Genomic DNA, 18,887 nt, shown 5'->3' with positions numbered 1-18,887 from the left:
TAATACCAGTACCTAATATGCCATACTTTACTTAGCATGCACAACGTTTATCTTGAATTCACAATGTAAAGGATGCTTGTCCCCTGGATGTGGAATTTTACTACTTGGCATGGAAATTCTCAGGTGTGAGCCAACATTAGGGTGAGATGGGCAAAATAGCGGGTGACATAAGTACCTCAGTAGATCTATCATCTAGTATGGCTCTGGTGGCATATGTAAACCCAAGACACATTGGAGGTTTGTGGAACCTTTGATGTAAATAGCAACAAGCATTTACAATGCAATGGTTTCGCCTTTGGAAAAGTTAGAGCTATTGGCATTGTAAATGACAACTTTTGTATTTATGTTTTGGTTTTGAAAACAGATAAATAAATGGCATTGTCATTTACATTGCCATTAGGTTAATCTCTCGCAAATGTGAGACCTATTGTACCCTACGGATGAGCTCAGCAGACAGCAATTACTACCACACACACACACCCAGAGCCACACACACACCCAGAGCCACACACACACCTTAACCGGTATTATTTCATGGTGCTCTCAAATGGGAGGACAATGATAAAGGAGAAACCGTGAAGAAAACTAATTGCTCACAGTGACACCGTTTGGAAAAGCTGGGAAGCCAGGAGTGAACCCAAGGTTTTTGGGTCAGAGAACCGCTGCTACGTTTTGCCTCCGGTTCTACAAAAGAAAGTTTCTGACTGATCATTTTACGCAAGTGCACTCACAACATAATTTGCTTTTTCATAAATTGGGGCAGCAACAGTGGGAACATTCCAGTATAGAGCAGGTACACCTTGGACAGAAAGAGTACAGCCTTTTGCAATTACAGAACAGGTCAAATTCGGGCAGCAGCAAAGCAAGCTTTACTTCCTCACAGAACAGGCATGTCAGCAGGAAAGCAAGCTTTCTTTACTCATAAAAGGACGCAAGTCCAATATTTCATTCCCTACTGAACATATCCAGAAGCGTAAACAAAAACAAAAACAAACTTTCAGCGCTCACAGAATATGTACAGTTAAGGAATGACTGACAAGTAGATTACAGACATATCTGGAATGTGCTCAAGTCTCAGAGTACTGTATAGGTGGATAAACAAATGAATACTTGAGTTCTGACACAAATTCTCACTTAGACGATACTCCATGTCAGCATCCTGAAAGCCCTGCTGCTAGGACAGGGAGACTTGCCTACTGTTTGTGTTGATTCTTGGGGTTTCCATGGATTTAGAAGTAGCAATACCCATAATATCACTGTATTTTGGATCAGCACAGCTCAATATGCTCAGGACAGGTACACATGCACCATTCTCTTCTAAAATATTCTGAATGCGTGTGCGCAGGGCTGGATTAAGCAAAATAAGCATGTGCTTAGGGCATCAAGGGAAAAGGGACACCACAGACATTTTCAATTGCCGGATTTACCATGAACCATATAATGCAAACTTGCAAATGGTGCAGCTGAACCTATAAAGTGGAAGTATACAAAAACAAACTTTATCCATCTTACTCGAAGTTTTATTTCATTGTGAAATAATAAAATGTTAGTTTACAAGTTATTGATTATTTTTGGAATTAGAAATATATGGGGCACCAAAATCTTACGTGTTTAGAGCCTCTAAAGGTCCCTATGTAATCCCAGTCTCGGAGCGACACTCGTTCAGTGTTAAGAGCCATAACAGATATTTGAAACAAAGATCAGTGGGGAAAAAGGGGGGGGGAGGCAAATGAGGGTCATGAAGACCCAGTAAGGACAGCAAGGGGGCGGGACGGCAGTGAGACCTCTACAAGCTAATTAGATGCAGCGAGTGATCCACAAACCAGGTAAGTCTTTTTTTATGAAAACCCCTGCTGTGCACTCCACCCGCTGTACACTCCCCCGCACCTCCTCCGCCACTCTTTACTTGTGTCAGCCGCCACTTAGGGTTAGTGCGGGTTCCCATTCAGTGCAGGGTGAGAGCATTGGAGCAGAGGATGCAGGGTGAGTGTGCGGCAGCAGAGGGTGCAGGGTTAGTGTGCGGCAGCAGAGGGTGCAGGGTGACTGTCAGAAGCAGATGTTGTGGCGTGAGTGCACGGGAGCAGATGATGCAGGATGACTGTCAGAAGCAGATGTTGTGGGGTGAGTGCACGGGAGCAGATGAAGCAGGATGATTGTCAGAAGCAGATGTTGTGGGGTGAGTGCACGGGAGCAGATGATGCAGTATCCCTGTCAAAAGCAGATGTTGTGAGGTGAGTGCATGGGCGGGAGACGATGATGCAGGATGACTGTCAGAAGCAGATGTTTCAGAGTGAGTGTCAGAAGCAGACGATTCAGGATGAGTGCATGGGAGCAGACAATTCAGGATGAGTGCATGGGAAGAGACAATTCAGGATGAGTGCATGGGAGCAGACAATTCAGAACGAGTGAGTGGGATCCAACAATGAAGAGTGAGTGTCAGGAGCAGACTATGCAGGGTGAGTGGGTGGGATCAGACAATGAAAAGTGAAGTGTCAGGAGCAGACTATGCAGGGTGAGTGGGTGGGATCAGACAATGAAAAGTGAGTGTCAGGAGCAGACTATGCAGGGTGAGTGGGTGGGATTAGACGATGAAGGGTGAGTGTCAGGAGCAGACTATGCAGGGTGAGTGGGTGGGATTCGACAACGAAAAGTGAGTGTCAGGAGCAGACTATGCAGGATGAGTGGGTGGGATTAGACGATGAAGGGTGAGTGTCAGGAGCCGACTATGCCGGGTGAGTGGGTGGGATCAGACAATGAAAAGTGAGTGTCCGGAGCAGACTATGCAGGGTGAGTGGGTGGGATTAGACGATGAAGGGTGAGTGTCAGGAGCAGACTATGCCGGGTGAGTGGGTGGGATCAGACAATGAAAAGTGAGTGTCAGGAGCAGACTATGCAGGATGAGTGGGTGGGATTAGACGATGAAGGGTGAGTGTCAGGAGCAGACTATGCAGGGTGAGTGCATGGGATCTGACGATGAAGGGTGAGTGCCAGGAGCAAACGAGGCAGGGTGAGTGCGCAGGAGCAGATGGTGCAAAGTGAGTGCATGAAAACGAATGGTGCGCATTGTTTGCAGGGGAGCATAGACTGCAGGATGAGTGGGCGCATATAGTGCAGGGTGAGTGCGCAAGAACAGACAGTGCCAGGTCAGTGCACAGGAGCAGATGGTGCAGAGTGAGTGTGTGAAAGCATATGGTGCACATTAATTGCAGGAGAGCATACACTGCAGGCTGAGTACGTATGAGTAGACGGTGCAGAGTGGGTGTGTGGGAGCAGACAAGGAGGGTCAGTGTGCTGGAGCATACGGTGCAGGGTGAATGCACGGGAGGTTATGTTACAGTGTGAGTGTGAGTGTGTGGGGGCAGAAGTTGCCGGTTGAATGCCTGGATCATAAAACATGGGCCCACCATCACATAAATAATATATGGGCCTCTGAGTCACGGTGACTTGACGTAGGGCTTCTGGACAAATGCATCATAGGAACCAGTGATTAATAATACAGCGACGCATGTCTTTCAATAACAGGGTACCTCAGTGAGGTGGTCATTTAAGGGGCCTGGCATTGTTCCTGCTCTGCGGCTTCTGCTACAATGCACTAACCTAAGCAGAGGCCACAACTGCGGCACTTCCAGAGTGCAGTGATGACGCCGTGGCAGAGGGGCGTATCAGTCTGTGACTGCAGACAGAGAGTGTGACACCAACACCACGAGGCTCCTACATTGCCCTTCACTGCACACAGGGACAGTGACACCAACACCACGAGGCACCTACAATGCCCTTCACTGCGCATAGGGACGGTGACACCAACAACACGAGGCTGCTACAAGGCCCTTCACTGCACTCTCAGCAGCAGCCGCCACCAGACGCCACTGGAGGGACGCCACCCGCAGCAGCGGTACTCACCCCGCACCGCGGTTCTCGCACCCACCGCCGCTCCACTCCTTCCAATGCAAGGCCCTTCACTGCACTCTCAGCAGCAGCCGCACACCAGACGCCACTGGAGGGACGCCACCCGCAGCAGCGGTACTCACCCCGCACCGCGGTTCTCGCACCCACCGCCGCTCCACTCCCTCCAATGCAAGGCCCTTCACTGCACTCTCAGCAGCAGCCGCACACCAGACGCCACTGGAGGGACGCCACCCGCAGCAGCGGTACTCACCCCGCACCGCGGTTCTCGCACCCACCGCCGCTCCACTCCTTCCAATGCTGTTCAACTACCTCGGACACAGCTCATTCAGCAGCGGGACCAGGACACAGCAAGGGGCTGGCCTCCGAAGGGGGCGGAGCTGGGTGTAAACAGCAAGCCATGTTCCGTGCAGCGTGCAGGAGGCATCCATGCTTCAGGGGAAAGAAGGCGGCAGAATAGGCGTGCGTAAACACCTCCACCAATCACCGGATGGATCCTGCAGGCGGGTTCAGTTTTGGCTTTGGTCCGACAGTCATTTGTTGCCGTAGCTTAAACCCATCCACTTGCGTCTCGTGCAACACAGCAGTTCTCTGTATAAAGATGCAAGATTTTCAGGGGCAGTAAAGGGCGCGCGCGGCTGCACCAAGTACCTCACAACTAGTTATCCACGTGACAGGCGGGAGAGGAACGGACGGCGGGAGGGGGCGGGAGAGGACACAGGGGGCGGGAGGGGGGCGGGAAAGGACACGAGAGGAACGGACGGCGGGAGGGGGCGGGAGAGGACACAGGGGGCGGGAGGGGGGCGGGAAAGGGGCGGGAAAGGACACGAGAGGAACGGACGGCGGGAGGGAGGCGGGAAACGTGGGGACGGCGGGAGGAGGGACACAAGGCAGGACAGCAGCAAGCACGGCCCGGCCGGACCAGACACGGGGGCGTTCCCGGCGTCGCGTGACGTCGGCAAAAGCCAAAGAATCTCGGGAACGCCCCCGTGTCTGGTCCGGCATTGATGGACAGGCCCCTCGTCCAATGGCTAGGCTCCATTTATGGAGCTAGCCAATGGGACGGGGGGCGTGTTCCATAGTGCCTTACTGTACTCAATAGATTTCTCTGGAGGAGGAGCCTAACGGCTCCGCCCCCCAGCGAAACCTAAAAAGGAGAGCGTGGATGGTTATGGGTAGGCTTCAAAAGACCGAAGTGTGTCTCAATCATTTGGCATGCTGTATCACTCAATCTGAAATGTATAATGCAACACTTCCAGTTAAGTTCTAACCCAAGGATATTTGGATCCGATTATGTCAATAATTATTAACTGTAGTGTAGTTCCTATATTCCCAATAGGCTCTGCGCATTGGAATAATATATACTATAGATGTGACGTAGGACTTATGTCTACTAGGTCTCTATAGAATATATTAAACTTAATTGTGAGTGCCAGCTAGCTCAGAGGTCACTAGAAACTTTCTCGAGTTCACAAGGCGGGATTAGTTTCTGACAACCGCATAAACATGACCACTTTGTTTCCCCAAGCTGAAACTGATCTTCAGAGTCGTGGAAACAATATATAGATATTTTACTCAGTCATTCGTACATGCTTCATTTCATCAGAGGTGCAGAGAAATAGAGAGACAGGCATTTTCAATAAAAAATATTTATTGAACAGTCTTCTTTCTCATGCAGAAGAAATGAACTGCTACAATCGTAATACTGGCTGTAAAGTATAATGCGTACAGCAAGAAGAGTATTATAAAATAATACTGTAAAAGCATGGTATGGTTTCTAAGCCATAAAATACATACATCAATAAATAAAGACTAAAAGTACTCAACTGGTGTTTCTAAAATACGCCTACCCCGATGTACCTAACCTAAGTCTAGTACGAGGGAAGAAGTAAGTGTGGTGCAGCATAAGTTAAGTATTCCTACAGCAATAAAAGATACAGGTAGGATCAGTCCAATCCAGTCCAGCATCACACCTTGCCTAGCAGTTGCAGCATAGCGCAGTACATAAGAGCAACAGAAAATCATGGCGGTATCATATTGAACCATTTCCCCCACACTTTGTGAAATAATTCCAGGCACCCTCGGGCGTCAAATAGGGCCTCCTCCTGGGTCCCGCACCAGTCCACCCCTCTCCTCCAGCCCCCCACAGTTGGCGCCTTGGTCCGTGACCAGTGCAGCGCTATGTCTCTCTTGGCCACCGCCACTGCTGCCCCCAAGAGATGTTTGTTCATCCTAGAGCCATCTAGACCGTCAAAGACCTCCAGCAGCAGCCACAGTGGATCGTGTGGGACCACCCATCCCAGGGCCTGTGTGAGCTCCAGCAACCCCCACCCCCCCTCCCGAGCCACACCATATGATCAAAATCCGCAGAGGCCATGCAGCATCTCGGGCAATCCGAAGAGGATGCGGTCAGGGTTCTGGGCGCCATAACGGCATCTCTCCAATCTGCCTCCTCCAGGGGGCCCACCCATTCCTCCCAGCGAGCACAAAGCCGGTCTAGGGAAGCGGGCCATTATTAATCAGGGAGCGGTAGATGCGGGACACTCCTCCTCTGCCCAGATTCCCCATCATCACCTGGGCCTCTAGCGGGCTAAACTCTGGAAGGGAAACAGGTGAGGAGAGATGCGTTTAGAGGGCGTGGCATAGTTGTAGGTAGCAAAAGTGCTGGGAGTGGGGAAGGGCATGGTGTTGTTGTAGGTCTGCAAATGAATGGATAGGGTCCCACACCCAGACATCCCCGAGCACCGAGATTCCAATAAGGTCCCAGCGTCGGAACCCCTTCAAGGACGAGACCTCCCGCAGCCAGGTTCCATGCCAGAGTGGTGTCTGCCGAGTGAGTTTCTGGTCCCACCCCACGTGTCGCAGGGCGGTACGCCAGGCCAGGAACACCGTTCTAGTGACCGGGGCCATTGTCCATGGCACCGGACTGCCGTACAGGAGGGCTTGAACCTGTAGGAAGTCCATTGCGTCTTCAAGCTCCACCCGGTAGGCTGGGTCGGACCAGCCGCCCGCATACCAGTCATAGATAACGATGAGTTTAGTGGCAAGGTAATAAAGGTGGAGGTGGGTCACCCCCATGCCTCCATCAAAGGGGGGAATGCGGCTGTGTGCTAGGGATATACGAGGTCGCCCGCCTCCCCAAAGAAACCGGGATAGGGTCCCGTCGAGTTCGCGGAACCAAGGGCGCGGGAGAGGGATGGTGATGTTCTGCAATATATAAAGGAAACGGGGGAGGACCATCATTTTGAAGAGCGCGCTCCTACCCAGGGGGTTGAGGGGGAGAGCCTGCCATCTCTTAAGATCTGCCTTCATCCGGTCGACCAAGGGCGTGATGTTTAGGGCCCACTTAAGCTCCGGCAAGAGAGCCACCCATACCCCGAGGTACTTGACCGAATGGCGCCTGAGGGGAATAGTTGATTGCCAGTCATAACAATCTCTGGAGGGGTGCAGCGGGACCAACGTGGACTTGGCCGCATTGAGACGAAGTCCGAAGACCTCAAAGGCCGAGAGGACCTGCAAACACCTGGGGCCCGATCCACTGGATCCGCCAGGTAGAGAAGCACGTCGTCTGCATAAAGAGCTATTTTGTCGACGTGGCTCTCATTCCAGGTCCAACCCTGAATAAGGGGGTCTCGCCGGATGAGCGCCGCCAGGGGCTCCATCGCTAACGTGAACAGGAGTGGCGAGAGGGGGCACACCTGACGCGTACCCATGCCGATCGGGAAGGCCTCGGAGAGCTCTCCGATAATAAGCACCCGGGCTCGGGGTTGGCATAGAGGACCTTGATGAGGCGGCGGAACAAGGGGCCGAAGCCCATCACCCCAGCACGTCCTGCAGGTATTCCTAGTGCACTGTGTCAAAGGCCTTTTCGAAGTCGAGGAAAAGGGCCAGGTATGGGGTCAGTCGAGCACGGTGGGCCAGGGCCAGGGCCAGGGCCAGGTGAAGGCGACGGATACAGTGGCGGGTACCCCTAGCCGGCATGAACCCGCACTGGTAGGGGTGGACCAGCTTTTGTAGGAGAGGCCGGAGCCTCTGGGCCAAGACTGTGGCGAAGAGCTTAATCTCTGTATTGATAAACGAGATTGGGCGGTAGTCCGCACAGCTCAGAGAAGGCGGCTGGGTCTTCGTGATAACCACTATCGTGGCCAGGTCCGACTTGGGGGGGCTTTTGGAGGGGGTTGGGGGGGAAAGAGCCAGTTTCCGCTACATGACGGAAAAGGTCAAGCAGTCGGGGAGCCAAGATGTCACGGAAGGCAGCGTAGTATTCCTGTGGGTACTCTCTTCCAAAGTGAAGGGGTGGTCCAGAGCTTCCGCAGTATCCTGGGGGAGAGAAGGCAATCGGACGTCAGCCCCGTCCAGCAAGTCAGTCAGAGGCGCGTCCGAGGGTCGAGCAGCGTAGAAGTGTGCAAAAGTTCTTGCTATGACCAAGGAAGTCACATGGAGGGTGCCATCGTGGGCTCGGTCCTCCGGAATAATGCGGTTGATTTTGGGATAAGAGACCAAATTGTAGAGGAGCTTGCCGTTCTTGTCCCCCCCACCCATACACCAGCGCCACTGACGAGCGCCACAACATTTTGGCCAAGTCCAGCGAGATCCGACGGATCTCCTCGCGAACCACTGCCAGTTGCCGGGAGGAGTCAGAGTGCTCGTCTGAGGACTGTTCAGCTAACAGGGACTGCAGTTGCGTGAGTTAGGCCATCTGCTCCGAACTTTTCGCGTGGACCAACCCGCTGGCCACTCCGCGGATCACGGCCTTGCCCGCCTCCTACAGCGTCCCCGGCGAGGGAACCGAACCCTCCTTGGTGGAGAAATAGTGGCTGAGTTCTTGACCAGGGATTCCACCAGGACAGAGTCCTGCAGGAACCCGGCATTTAGACGTCAGACCGCCCGTGGACCCGTTGGGGAGGACCCAAGCTGGAGGGAGACAGGAGAGTGGTTGGACAGTCCCCTGGGTAGAATAGCAGCGCCCAAAACCAGTTGACAGTCGGTGGCCGGTAGCAGAAGGAGGTCGATGCGGGAGTGGGTATGGTGGGAGGCCAACGTATGAGTGTATTGACTTGTGCGGGAGTTCCAGACCCGCCACAAATCACAAAGTCCCAGAGCCGAGGCCCAGCTTTACAGAATAGTAGCAGAAGAGATCCGGGCCACGAATAGAGTCCCGGTCGTATCACCATGAGGCTGCATGATGGCGTTGAAGTCTCCCCCAACTACCGTGAGAACCTGCTGGAGGGAGGAAACTACCTGCGTGAGATGTTGAAGTGTCGGGGACAGGAGGGTGGGGGGGATGTAGAGACTCAAGAGGTTTAGGGGGCACCCTTCCACAACACCCGATACCACCACATACCGGCCCTGCAGATCTGTTTTAGCCTCGGTTAAGGGGCAAAGCCGTAGCAGGCTAGGAAGTTACATTGTGTACCTAAGAGGTGTGTCTCCTGGAGGAGGAGGACGTCTGCTGTGTGGCGATGGGCAGCACGGAGGATGGCCGTATGTTTAATGCGGTCTAGGAGGCCATTGCCGTTCCAGGAGAGAATGTGGAGGGGCCTAGTGAGCGTGTACGCCATCAGGGGGAATGAGACGTGGGGGGGGCGGGAGAACACCGAAGAGCAAACCCAATTAGGGAAGGGCAGACATCCATATGCAGAATCAGAGGGGAATGCCGGGGTCGGTGAGTGGATCGACAGTGTTGGAGACCCAAGGAGGGGGGCGGCTGCCCGAAGCCGCTCCCAGTGGCAGCCCGTAGAAAGCCGAAAATAACAAAGTAGTGGATACAAGGAGCTGCATGTCAGGTGTGGATCCACCCGCAAAATATCGCCAAGAAGGAGAGCTGCAACCAGCGACCCGTGGGCAGCACCAACAACGGCCCATGAGTGGCCAAGCGGAACAGAACCAAAAAGCGGCCCGTAGGCAGCTAAGAGTAACAAACTGTTGGGAGACAATGGACTCCCCACACCCCCAAACTCCCCCCACCCTACACTTCGAAACAGGAAGCATCTGTTGCCTCAATTCCCAAACTAACAACTGCCCCACTAGAGGTGATGCACTAAACTAAAACGGTTAGTAGGGAGAAAGAGTAATAGTCAAGAGCTTGGCTAAGGAGGCCCCCCTCCAAATTATAGGATGATTACCAACAGCTATGAACAGAAGGAGCTGTAAGTGCGAAATTGAGTGGGTGTAACAATCTCAGTCCTGCATTGGATACAGAAGATTGGAAAGGATTAGGAGTAAAGCAGGAGCGCGAACAAGGGAAGCAAGACATGACAATCCGGGCATCCCCTGGGAGGTGGACCGTTGAGCGGCCCTCCCTGGGAGCCGGGTAGGGCACCGCTCGACGTAGCTAAAGTGGGCCCAGCGAGGTGGGACCCATCCGATGAAGACCAGGCATATAGTTCATGGCTTTAATCACTCCCTCTCTCCATCAACAGATCCGCGGATCACGGGGCTGCCAGACAGGTCAGAGTCCAATCTTGCCTTACGTAGGCTTACGTCCGGCCCAGGGACACTCCCCAGGTCGATCAAGGAGGGGGCCAAGGTGGGGGAGGAGGCGTCCCGGTCCGTGGATGGATTGGTCGCTTTTTTAAACAATGACTATGTAATGGCACAAAATTAACAGGCCTTGGGACTTTCTAGCCTATGTTTAACTTAGCATTGCTATCATAATGTACCCTGGGACTCCCATCTCGATTAAAGAGAATGTTTCAAGCATGTGAATCTGTGAACGTTCCAATACTGGAGAACCTTGGATTAATTGATAGTGAGAGTGCTACTCTACGGATTTACTAGCCATTTTGAAGAATGGAGCGCTTATTTAGGACCTGAGGGTTTTAAATAAGTTGTTCAGGAAAGACAAATCTAGAATGATTACTTTGGTACTAAAACTTTAGGCTCAGTAATTAATTATTGTCTGGTTCTATTGATTTATTTATTTAAATGTACTGGCTCATGCTGGTTTGTGTAGGGAGCTATTTTATATCACTCGTCCGCTCTGAGAAATAATTCTACTGTAGCACGGACCTCTTCCCCAGTTGTGTCCATGAAAGGGACAGAGATTGCTGGGTGGTTGCTTAGTTACAGACTTGAACACTTGTTTTGCACTCTTTAGAGCTGAATCCCAACAGTGGGCAGGGTTATACTTGAACCTTTTAGACAGAGGGGAATGCCTCTTTGAACAGACTTGTTTTTATTGTTTTCTTGAACACAGACCGAGTCGGATGGTTCCTGAAGTCAGGGCACAGTGAATGCCTAGTTACACCTCACTCCATGCTTCTTACAGTTGCATTTAGCTTTTTTAAATCTGAATTGCTTTCCTTTCATTTAAGGCTGCAGTTGTCCAAGTAATGTGAGAAGAAACTCTGTAAACTCTGTAAATATATAGTTCAGCACTCAGAGAGATAGGGCGAGCCTTTGCATATTCCCCACCAGGCTGTGCATTACAGCCCTTTGGAGAACATGCTAAGTGCACGTGACTGTTTGGTTGCCCCAGGACAGCTAACGAAATCGACATGCACGCAAGTGCCCAACCACTCCTCCTTCTGCTGGCTATAACGACAGCCCAGCCCCAACCCACAAAACTGCCTCAGAAAAATAAAATGATAATAACATTGTGTTATCTTATTTTTTCTTTTTCTACTGCACAAAGAGCAGTGGGGCGGCGCTCCTCACTGAAGAGCTGCAGCTGAACAGATGTTTTGTTACTGAGAACTCGCAAATGTCTTTCAGGACTGTAAAGATATGGTCTGAATTCTTTAAGTTGAAACAGAGTCTGATTGTTTCACTTTGAAATCTCTGCAATTGTGCAGTTGCTTTCTTCGAGGCTCTGGCATAGGCAGCACTTCTGTAATCGAGTCTTGATAACATCAATTCCTCGCCTGTTCAGTGTTGTGCAGTACCTGTGAGGGAGTTCTTAGAAGAAGGAGAAGAAGCTGGCATTTTCTCACTACTATTGCGATTTACTAATAAAGAGAGTTTCTTGTCAAAGCCAAATCCTAGGTTCTCGAATGTCTGAGCAGGAGTTAGTTTCTTCCAATTTGTTTGGCTCCATGAATATTACCTCGTTATTTCAAGGTTCTCCTACTCTAGGCACTTTGATCTTACAGCTGTTTTGGCACAAACAGCTGTCCTTGATACACTGGTGCACATGTATTAAGTATATGGTGATGCCTCTAATCTGTCTTTCGGAGGTACCAACCAGATGTGTAGTTGGATGTCATCTCCGTACATTTGGAGCTGAAGGTTTGCGTTTCAAAACATCTTGGCCAGAGGTCACAGGTAAATATTGAAAAATAAAGGTGCCAAAGGAAGTCTCTATGAGACCCCCCAACAGAAGCTATCTTTTGAACTATCGAAGTAGACAAACCAATCTAATTTGCTGACTTCTGTCTGACAGAAATTATGACAGCCATTAAAAGGTCATGCTGGTGATCCTGGCCCCTTTTTCCATACACTTCTATTGAACAATTTGCAATCCATGTTATATTAGGTTTCTGATAGATGCAGATAGATTAGGATTTGTGATTGTCCCTTGTCAAAGAAAATGCTCTTTATTAATGTCAACTTTTTCTGTTTTATTACCTCTCCTCAGTCTGAAATCTAATTTTCTGTTGTGAAGAATGGCATTTATCCTTGATTACTTGCAATTGACTTATTGCCTTCCCTTCCATGATTGTTCTGTTGAAAAGCAGGTGATTATTTATCATGCAGTTTACTGGTCCTGTTGGCTTATTTTTCTTCAATGCCAAGTGTTGCAGAGTCAACACTTCCCCTCAGTCTGAAGTCAGATTGCCTGTCATGAAGAATGTTATTTGCATTTACAAATTATGTCAGTGTCTTATCACCTCCCTTCCATGATTCTTCTGATGAAAGGCAGGTTTGAAAAGGGCCTGTAGTCTGCTCTGTCCTCTGGTTCTGCAGATTGCTTATTAAATAGGGGCATTATGATTGCTTTTTTTAATGGAATTTTCAGGATGAATCTGTACACATTTCTAAACGGTGTTATCACCAGCACCTTTTTCATTTCAGGCTTCATAGAGCCTATTTTCAATTGCTAGCCCATCCCTTTGACCTTACCCCAGCACCAATGGGTTTCATAACCATGATTTGAGTGGTGACATCAGATTTGCACCTTAAGAACATGCTTGTCCTCCCTATTTTGAAGATTGGCACATTAAATTCTATTCACCGTCAAAGACGTTTGCTCATCTTCAGGAGTTCCGCCCGCTGCTTTTCCTTCAACTTTGTAACACCTTATTTGAATTTGAGCAGCAAGTGCAGTTTATCAGTGCCATGCTGGCTACAGGGCAGAGCAAAACAGACCCTCTTTCTGAAAGGATTTCCACCATTCCACAGGCTTTTTCCCAAATTTGTCATGCATGCAATTGTATATCTTCATCTACTGGGTTTCATTATGTTAAGTGTTTTCTTAAAGCTCATTGTCGGGCTATGGGTAGACTCTTAGCTTTTTATCAGTCTACATTGTCAGTAGTTCAGTGCCTTTTAAAAGTCTCCAGAAGTCTTTCCATCTGAAGGTTGCTGTTTCTCATCAGTGGGATTTTGGTTTTGTGTGTTAATGTTTTTTGATGGGTTATTCTTAGATGGCATGATTTTCTGTTTCTTGGGGTTACTTACACTGTATCAGTGTTTAATACTATAACCATGTTTAGACATACTAAACTGGGACGAGACTGGGACCGAGGGAGAACGCACACGCTGCTTGTGATCGAAAACAAGATATTTTCGAATACCATACAAATGGGTTATGGACAATGAAAAAAACTTCCCTGATGGCCTACTGATTATGATGCACAGAAGGATTTGACTGCTATCCTTCATAATAAGGCCATTTATGCCTCGCACACCTGAAGTTCTGAATATAAAGTTTTGAGAAAAAGGATTTGACTACTGTTCTCCATAATAAGGCCATTAATGCCATTTACACCTGAAGCTCTGAAAATATATAAAAAAAAGTCTTGAGAGAAAACCATTGACAAAAACGTCCTCAATATCTTTCGCCCTGAAGAAGTCCTACGGACGAAACGCGTTGGCTACGTTTTTTTACATGAAGACTTTCAATAAAAGCAAGAAAGAAGACTTTAAGTCCTACTGAATTGTTTCTTCCTAATTACTTTTTTGACTATTACTGTGAACTGTACTTTGTGTGGGGTGCTGAACCATTGTGCTGGATTGTAATAATGTTGGGAGTCTAGGGGTATATGACTTCAGGTTCCTAGCACCCACAACAAACTTATTGTACCACAAAACATTGGATAAAGTGCAGCTTTCTTGGCCCTATACCCCTGTTCTAGTGTTTTGCACCTTTATTTTTTTTCAGTGAATATATATTTATATATATTCACTGAAAAACTATAACTTGCGCCCCGCAAGATATATATTCGCTGAAAAAATAAACGTTACAGCGACGCCTAGTTACCATTTATAGACCAACTCAGACTCATGCACCCACTCCCAGACCCACTCCGATACTTACGAACCCTGTGGGAGGGCGGATTTGATAAACCGGCGAGGAGGTCTTATTAAAGGATGTAAAAGAGGATTTTTATTTGCACTAGTAGCAATGACAGAAGTACTATGGGGTTATTCTTCTGATTCCTCTTCCAAAGTGTTCGTGGATGAAGCTGAGCTTGACAAGGATCTCGTGTAGAGTTGTTCTTGTTCCTCTTGTACGGTGGAAGGGTGGTCTCCCCGAAGGCTCATAGGAGGGGAAGAAGAGGAGGAGGCCGTGAGATAAGGAATCGATTCAGTAAACGTTTGTAAACCGTCACCACACCTTTCTGTGTAGATAGTCTTAGTAGCGAGTGGGAGAGGAGTGGTTTTATTTCGTGTCTAAGATAACCGGACGGCGGGACAGTGAGGGGAAGACAGTTGAGTTAGTGCCTAAGGTTTTTAGGAAATGGTGTAGGTCGTAAAGTTGTGAACTTTCAGAAAAAAACATGCACGTTTACCCCGAGGCACAGGTAACGTTAGGCTGCTGCAGAGCTACCCCTTCCCCGTCTCGGTTTCACCACCCGCTTCCCACACCCCACCGTTCCCTGAGCCGCTGTCACTCACCGGCTCCGCCGCTACTCTCCAGAGTTGCATCCGCTCCCCAGCATCCTCCGGACACCACCAATCTTCACACCAGCTTTCGTCCGGTTCTTCGTTTTCAGCTTCGGGTCCCCCGTCTTCTCTCTCGGGTCCCGGGTCTTCTCTCTCGGGTCACCTTCTTCTCTCTCTGGTCCCGCGTCTTCGGGTTTCCACTCCCAGGGTCCGTCTTCACTCAACGTGCTTCCTGTCTCCAGCGCGCAACTGGTTTCTGACACCTCCCTTGGGGTACGTTTCCTTTCATTGGACTCAGGGAAGCGTTTTCGGTTTCCTCCTGGGTCACTTCCGGGTCACGGTCGACGCCGGCGTTTTGCTGTAAATGAGAGGAGCATGGTCGTGGTAGTTTATTGTAGTCCCGGTTTCGCCATACACCCTGACGTGGCAATTCTCCCCAGGGCGATATCCCGGTAAGTCCGTTCGGATTAGCCCGTATTTCCTCACAGACTCACCCAGAGGCTTACAAGCCCACTAACCTACTTATACACCCACTCCTACAGGATACAGGTAGGAAATAAAATTTTAAAAAAACTCCTAAATCTACCAAACAAACCAAAGGCTACAAGGATGTTATAGCTAGGAAATGGAATGAAAAAAACGTACTTCCAGTAATGATTCTGCGGGGGGCCCACTGAAGTCAAGAGGATTAGAACCATTGTCTTGGTGCCCTAAAACATTTCATTTTTGTTGTTGTTTTCAACAGTCAGTAATAAACAGTCTGAATTTAAATAAGCAGCGATTTACACCAAATTACAAAGCAGTATTTAGCAGTATTAGTATTCAATCTCAGTGTGGTACTCTTTACGAATCTATCACAACACAGCACCTGATGACACAGCAAAAAATACCAGAATGGCACCTACCCCAACCCACGAATACCAGTGCGGTACCTGATGGGTGGAATACAGCACCTCGCAGCTGCTCCCCCTCCTTTACAATTGTTTTGTGGATACTAACTTTTTTTTTTAAACTCCAAAGCAAACAAAAATTATTGTTGTCTGCTCCCCTTAAGAATTTAAGCCACTCATTCAAGGGATAACTGGGAATAACGCTTTCAAACGTTAGCACACACACAAGCGATACCTCAGCTAACGGGATATCACCTTGACTAATGTAGTTAGTAACGCAAAGGAAGCATCATGATCTACCAACACCAACCACTATTAGGACACTCGCAACAGCCAATTACACATCCTTATCTTCACTTTGTAATTGATGGTACCTCACAAACCAACATTACAAACCTTATGTATCTCGGAATCTTGGACTGCGATTAGTCCGATAACTTCAGCTGCTCAACACCAAGTGCCTATACATTTACACAACTAAGCCAAAGACATTGATACAATTCAGAACACACTCTATTGACACAACACCACAAGCTTGCTGTGTACAGTTGTGTTGCACAACCCTATTTCTACTCCCGCTTCAGCCACCACAACTGCATTCTGAACGGCCAAAACACTGCCTATCTTTCAAATTTGGCCATGGAATATGGGGGCAAGGACTGACTTGGGCAAGTTCTATGTATTTTATGGAATATTTTCATTCCCTACTCTTCAGTGACAAACCAGCCTCTGTTTGAGAACAGTTGATGGTGCGGACATCCTTCTATCTCAGTCGCTGAGTGAAGTCAGCAATAGGACTTCACATTGGCCGTATGGACCTTTGATTGTCGACTTGAAGAGTAAGAAGGGAGCTAATTTCAGCAATACATTTCAAGCACAGTGAAACCAATGTGGCTCCACAAAAATGACAGAGAAGGTGATGTCAAAACCATGAGGGTTTTATTTGCAAAGTTAGTCAAGATTATGAGTGAAACCAGTTAGCAAAATTGTAGCAAATATATTGCAAGTGCATACTTAATTAAATGATCATGCTATCTAAATTTTTATATTATGAGAATGAAGATGCAAAATATAATCACTTGTATCAGACACAATATCAACCAATCACGTTCGATAAAGGAGTTTCCTTGTCTTATATATAAAGTATCAAAATTGGCATGGGAATATGTACAAGAAAGGTGTCAGCATGCATAGAACCTAGTTTAATGTGTGAGAGAAAAGTGCAAGTACTCAAGCATGAAGTTCCATCCTCTGGGCAGGGGAAATAGGCAGAGCTGAGAAGAGGTCTTCTCTTAGCGAAGTATGAACAGGATCTGCTAACTAGTCTGTGAAAATACGTAATTAATACAGGACAGAAGGTTTTGAAAAGCTTGTAGTATCAATTCCCACCAAATGGACCAATGAGGAATCCTTATTCTCTGGGAGCCGGTAAAGTCTCCAGTTTCCCAGCTCTCTACACTGAGGTGCACATCTACATAGCCTTGAAGTCTGCAACAGTTAGGTCTGTCTGGTATAGCAGGATCTCTCCCATGCCCAAGCTTCTTCATGTCCACGGGCAAAATCCACTTATGTACCAGCTATCTAATAGTCGCAAACAATAACCCTAATCCAACTTAATGAACGCAATAAGACACCTGCCGAGGGGAAAGAACAGGAAACTTGCAAAACATTGATAAATGTGATATGCTTGCAACTGTGGCCTGGTTACAAAGTAGACCAACCTTTAGATCAAAAATGGCTTCCAAGCAAGTACAGTTAGCATGAGTGAATGCATTAATTACATTTAAGGAATGTATACATTGTTCTATTAAATGTGAGTAAATTAATTATAATTTAGTTAGATATAAGGGTGGCTCTTATTGCGGAAAATATAGCCACTTACCTCTCTTGGTTAATATAGTGCAAACATATTAATACTGTTAAATATACGTTGAGTATATGCATTGCATATGAATAGTGAAGCACTCAATTACGCTGCTCCAGTGGTAGTAGACTGATCATGTTGGTGGAACCGATGAAAGGGAGTGGAGTGGAGAGAGGAGCCTGTAGTCAGACAAATTGTTCTATCTGAGAATAAAATACATGCTGTTATAAAAACAGAATTGCAATATGAGCTATGTGTAGTATAGAAAAACCACTTCTGTTAGAAGCTAATTTTCCATTGTTTTTTCCATTTAGAGGTTGGGAAACCTATTTCAGAAACAGAGAGCCATGGAATAATAGATGTAAAATGTTAATTCATGGAAATAAGACTTCATTGTTAACTCCTGTGTTTTTTTTTTATTTGTGATAAATGATATGACTGTCTTGTTTGGTTAATTATTTAGGACGCCAGCTGGTTGTGAAGGCTGTGAATCGTGTGTGGAAGGAATTTGTTCACCTGAAGAAACAAATTCTGGAGGAGCTCTTTAAAGTGCCACTTTTCACCAATGACCGTGGACAAATTGATATCTCACAAATAAAGCCACTTATTGAGGAAGCAACTGCGAAATTTTGGCAAAGTTACTTGGGTAAAGTCTAATCTTTCCAGTTTCTGAAGAACCCATTTCCAAAGTGTATCTTTCTGACTTTTACTTAATAATATGTCCACAGTCTAAATATATACAGAATAGAAATTGTTTTGCAACATGACCTTCATTTTTATTATAATTGCTTTAATTTATTTACATTGCATTTGTTTGGATACTTTTCACTGATACAAATGATTTGTTTTTTTAATTTGCTTTTACATAGAATACAATCACAACCACTGTTACAGGGTTAGCCCAGCTTGGGTAATAGTCGTTTATTCATTGGAGTATATATAGCTAGCCCCTTAAGGTTGATTTTTGAGAGAGAAAGAGATGTAAGAGGAAAGGACAGACACATATGTGGTGAATCCGAAGAGGAATAGGTCAGACAAGAGAGAGATATAGTCACTGTACATTAACATTGGCATCAGCTATGCATACTGGATTACATCAGGCGCTATACATAACATTTGCATCAGCTATACAAATTACGTTCCATCTGACACACTTTCAGAATATTTTAGGCCTGATGCCT

The 18,887-nt window shown here is 47.7% G+C and overlaps 1 protein-coding gene across 4 annotated transcripts in view; it reads left to right on the top strand.

The window, feature by feature from the left end:
- Positions 1-18,887, top strand: part of WDFY3 (WD repeat and FYVE domain containing 3) — a 2,050,643-nt gene that overhangs the window by 1,290,895 nt on the left and 740,861 nt on the right. For all 4 annotated transcript variants that reach the window (XM_086961876.1, XM_086961875.1, XM_086961873.1 and 1 more), the window contains one exon: positions 18,170-18,352. In XM_086961876.1, the coding sequence (XP_086818002.1) occupies positions 18,170-18,352 (183 nt within the window). The remainder of the gene's footprint in view (positions 1-18,169; positions 18,353-18,887) is intronic.

This window comes from Lissotriton vulgaris, chromosome 3_1 (assembly GCF_964263255.1).
Source record: "Lissotriton vulgaris chromosome 3_1, aLisVul1.2, whole genome shotgun sequence".
Lineage (NCBI taxonomy): Eukaryota > Metazoa > Chordata > Amphibia > Caudata > Salamandridae > Lissotriton > Lissotriton vulgaris.
The sequence above is the reverse complement of the archived record's forward strand: the minus strand, read 5'-3'. Positions and strand labels throughout refer to the sequence as shown.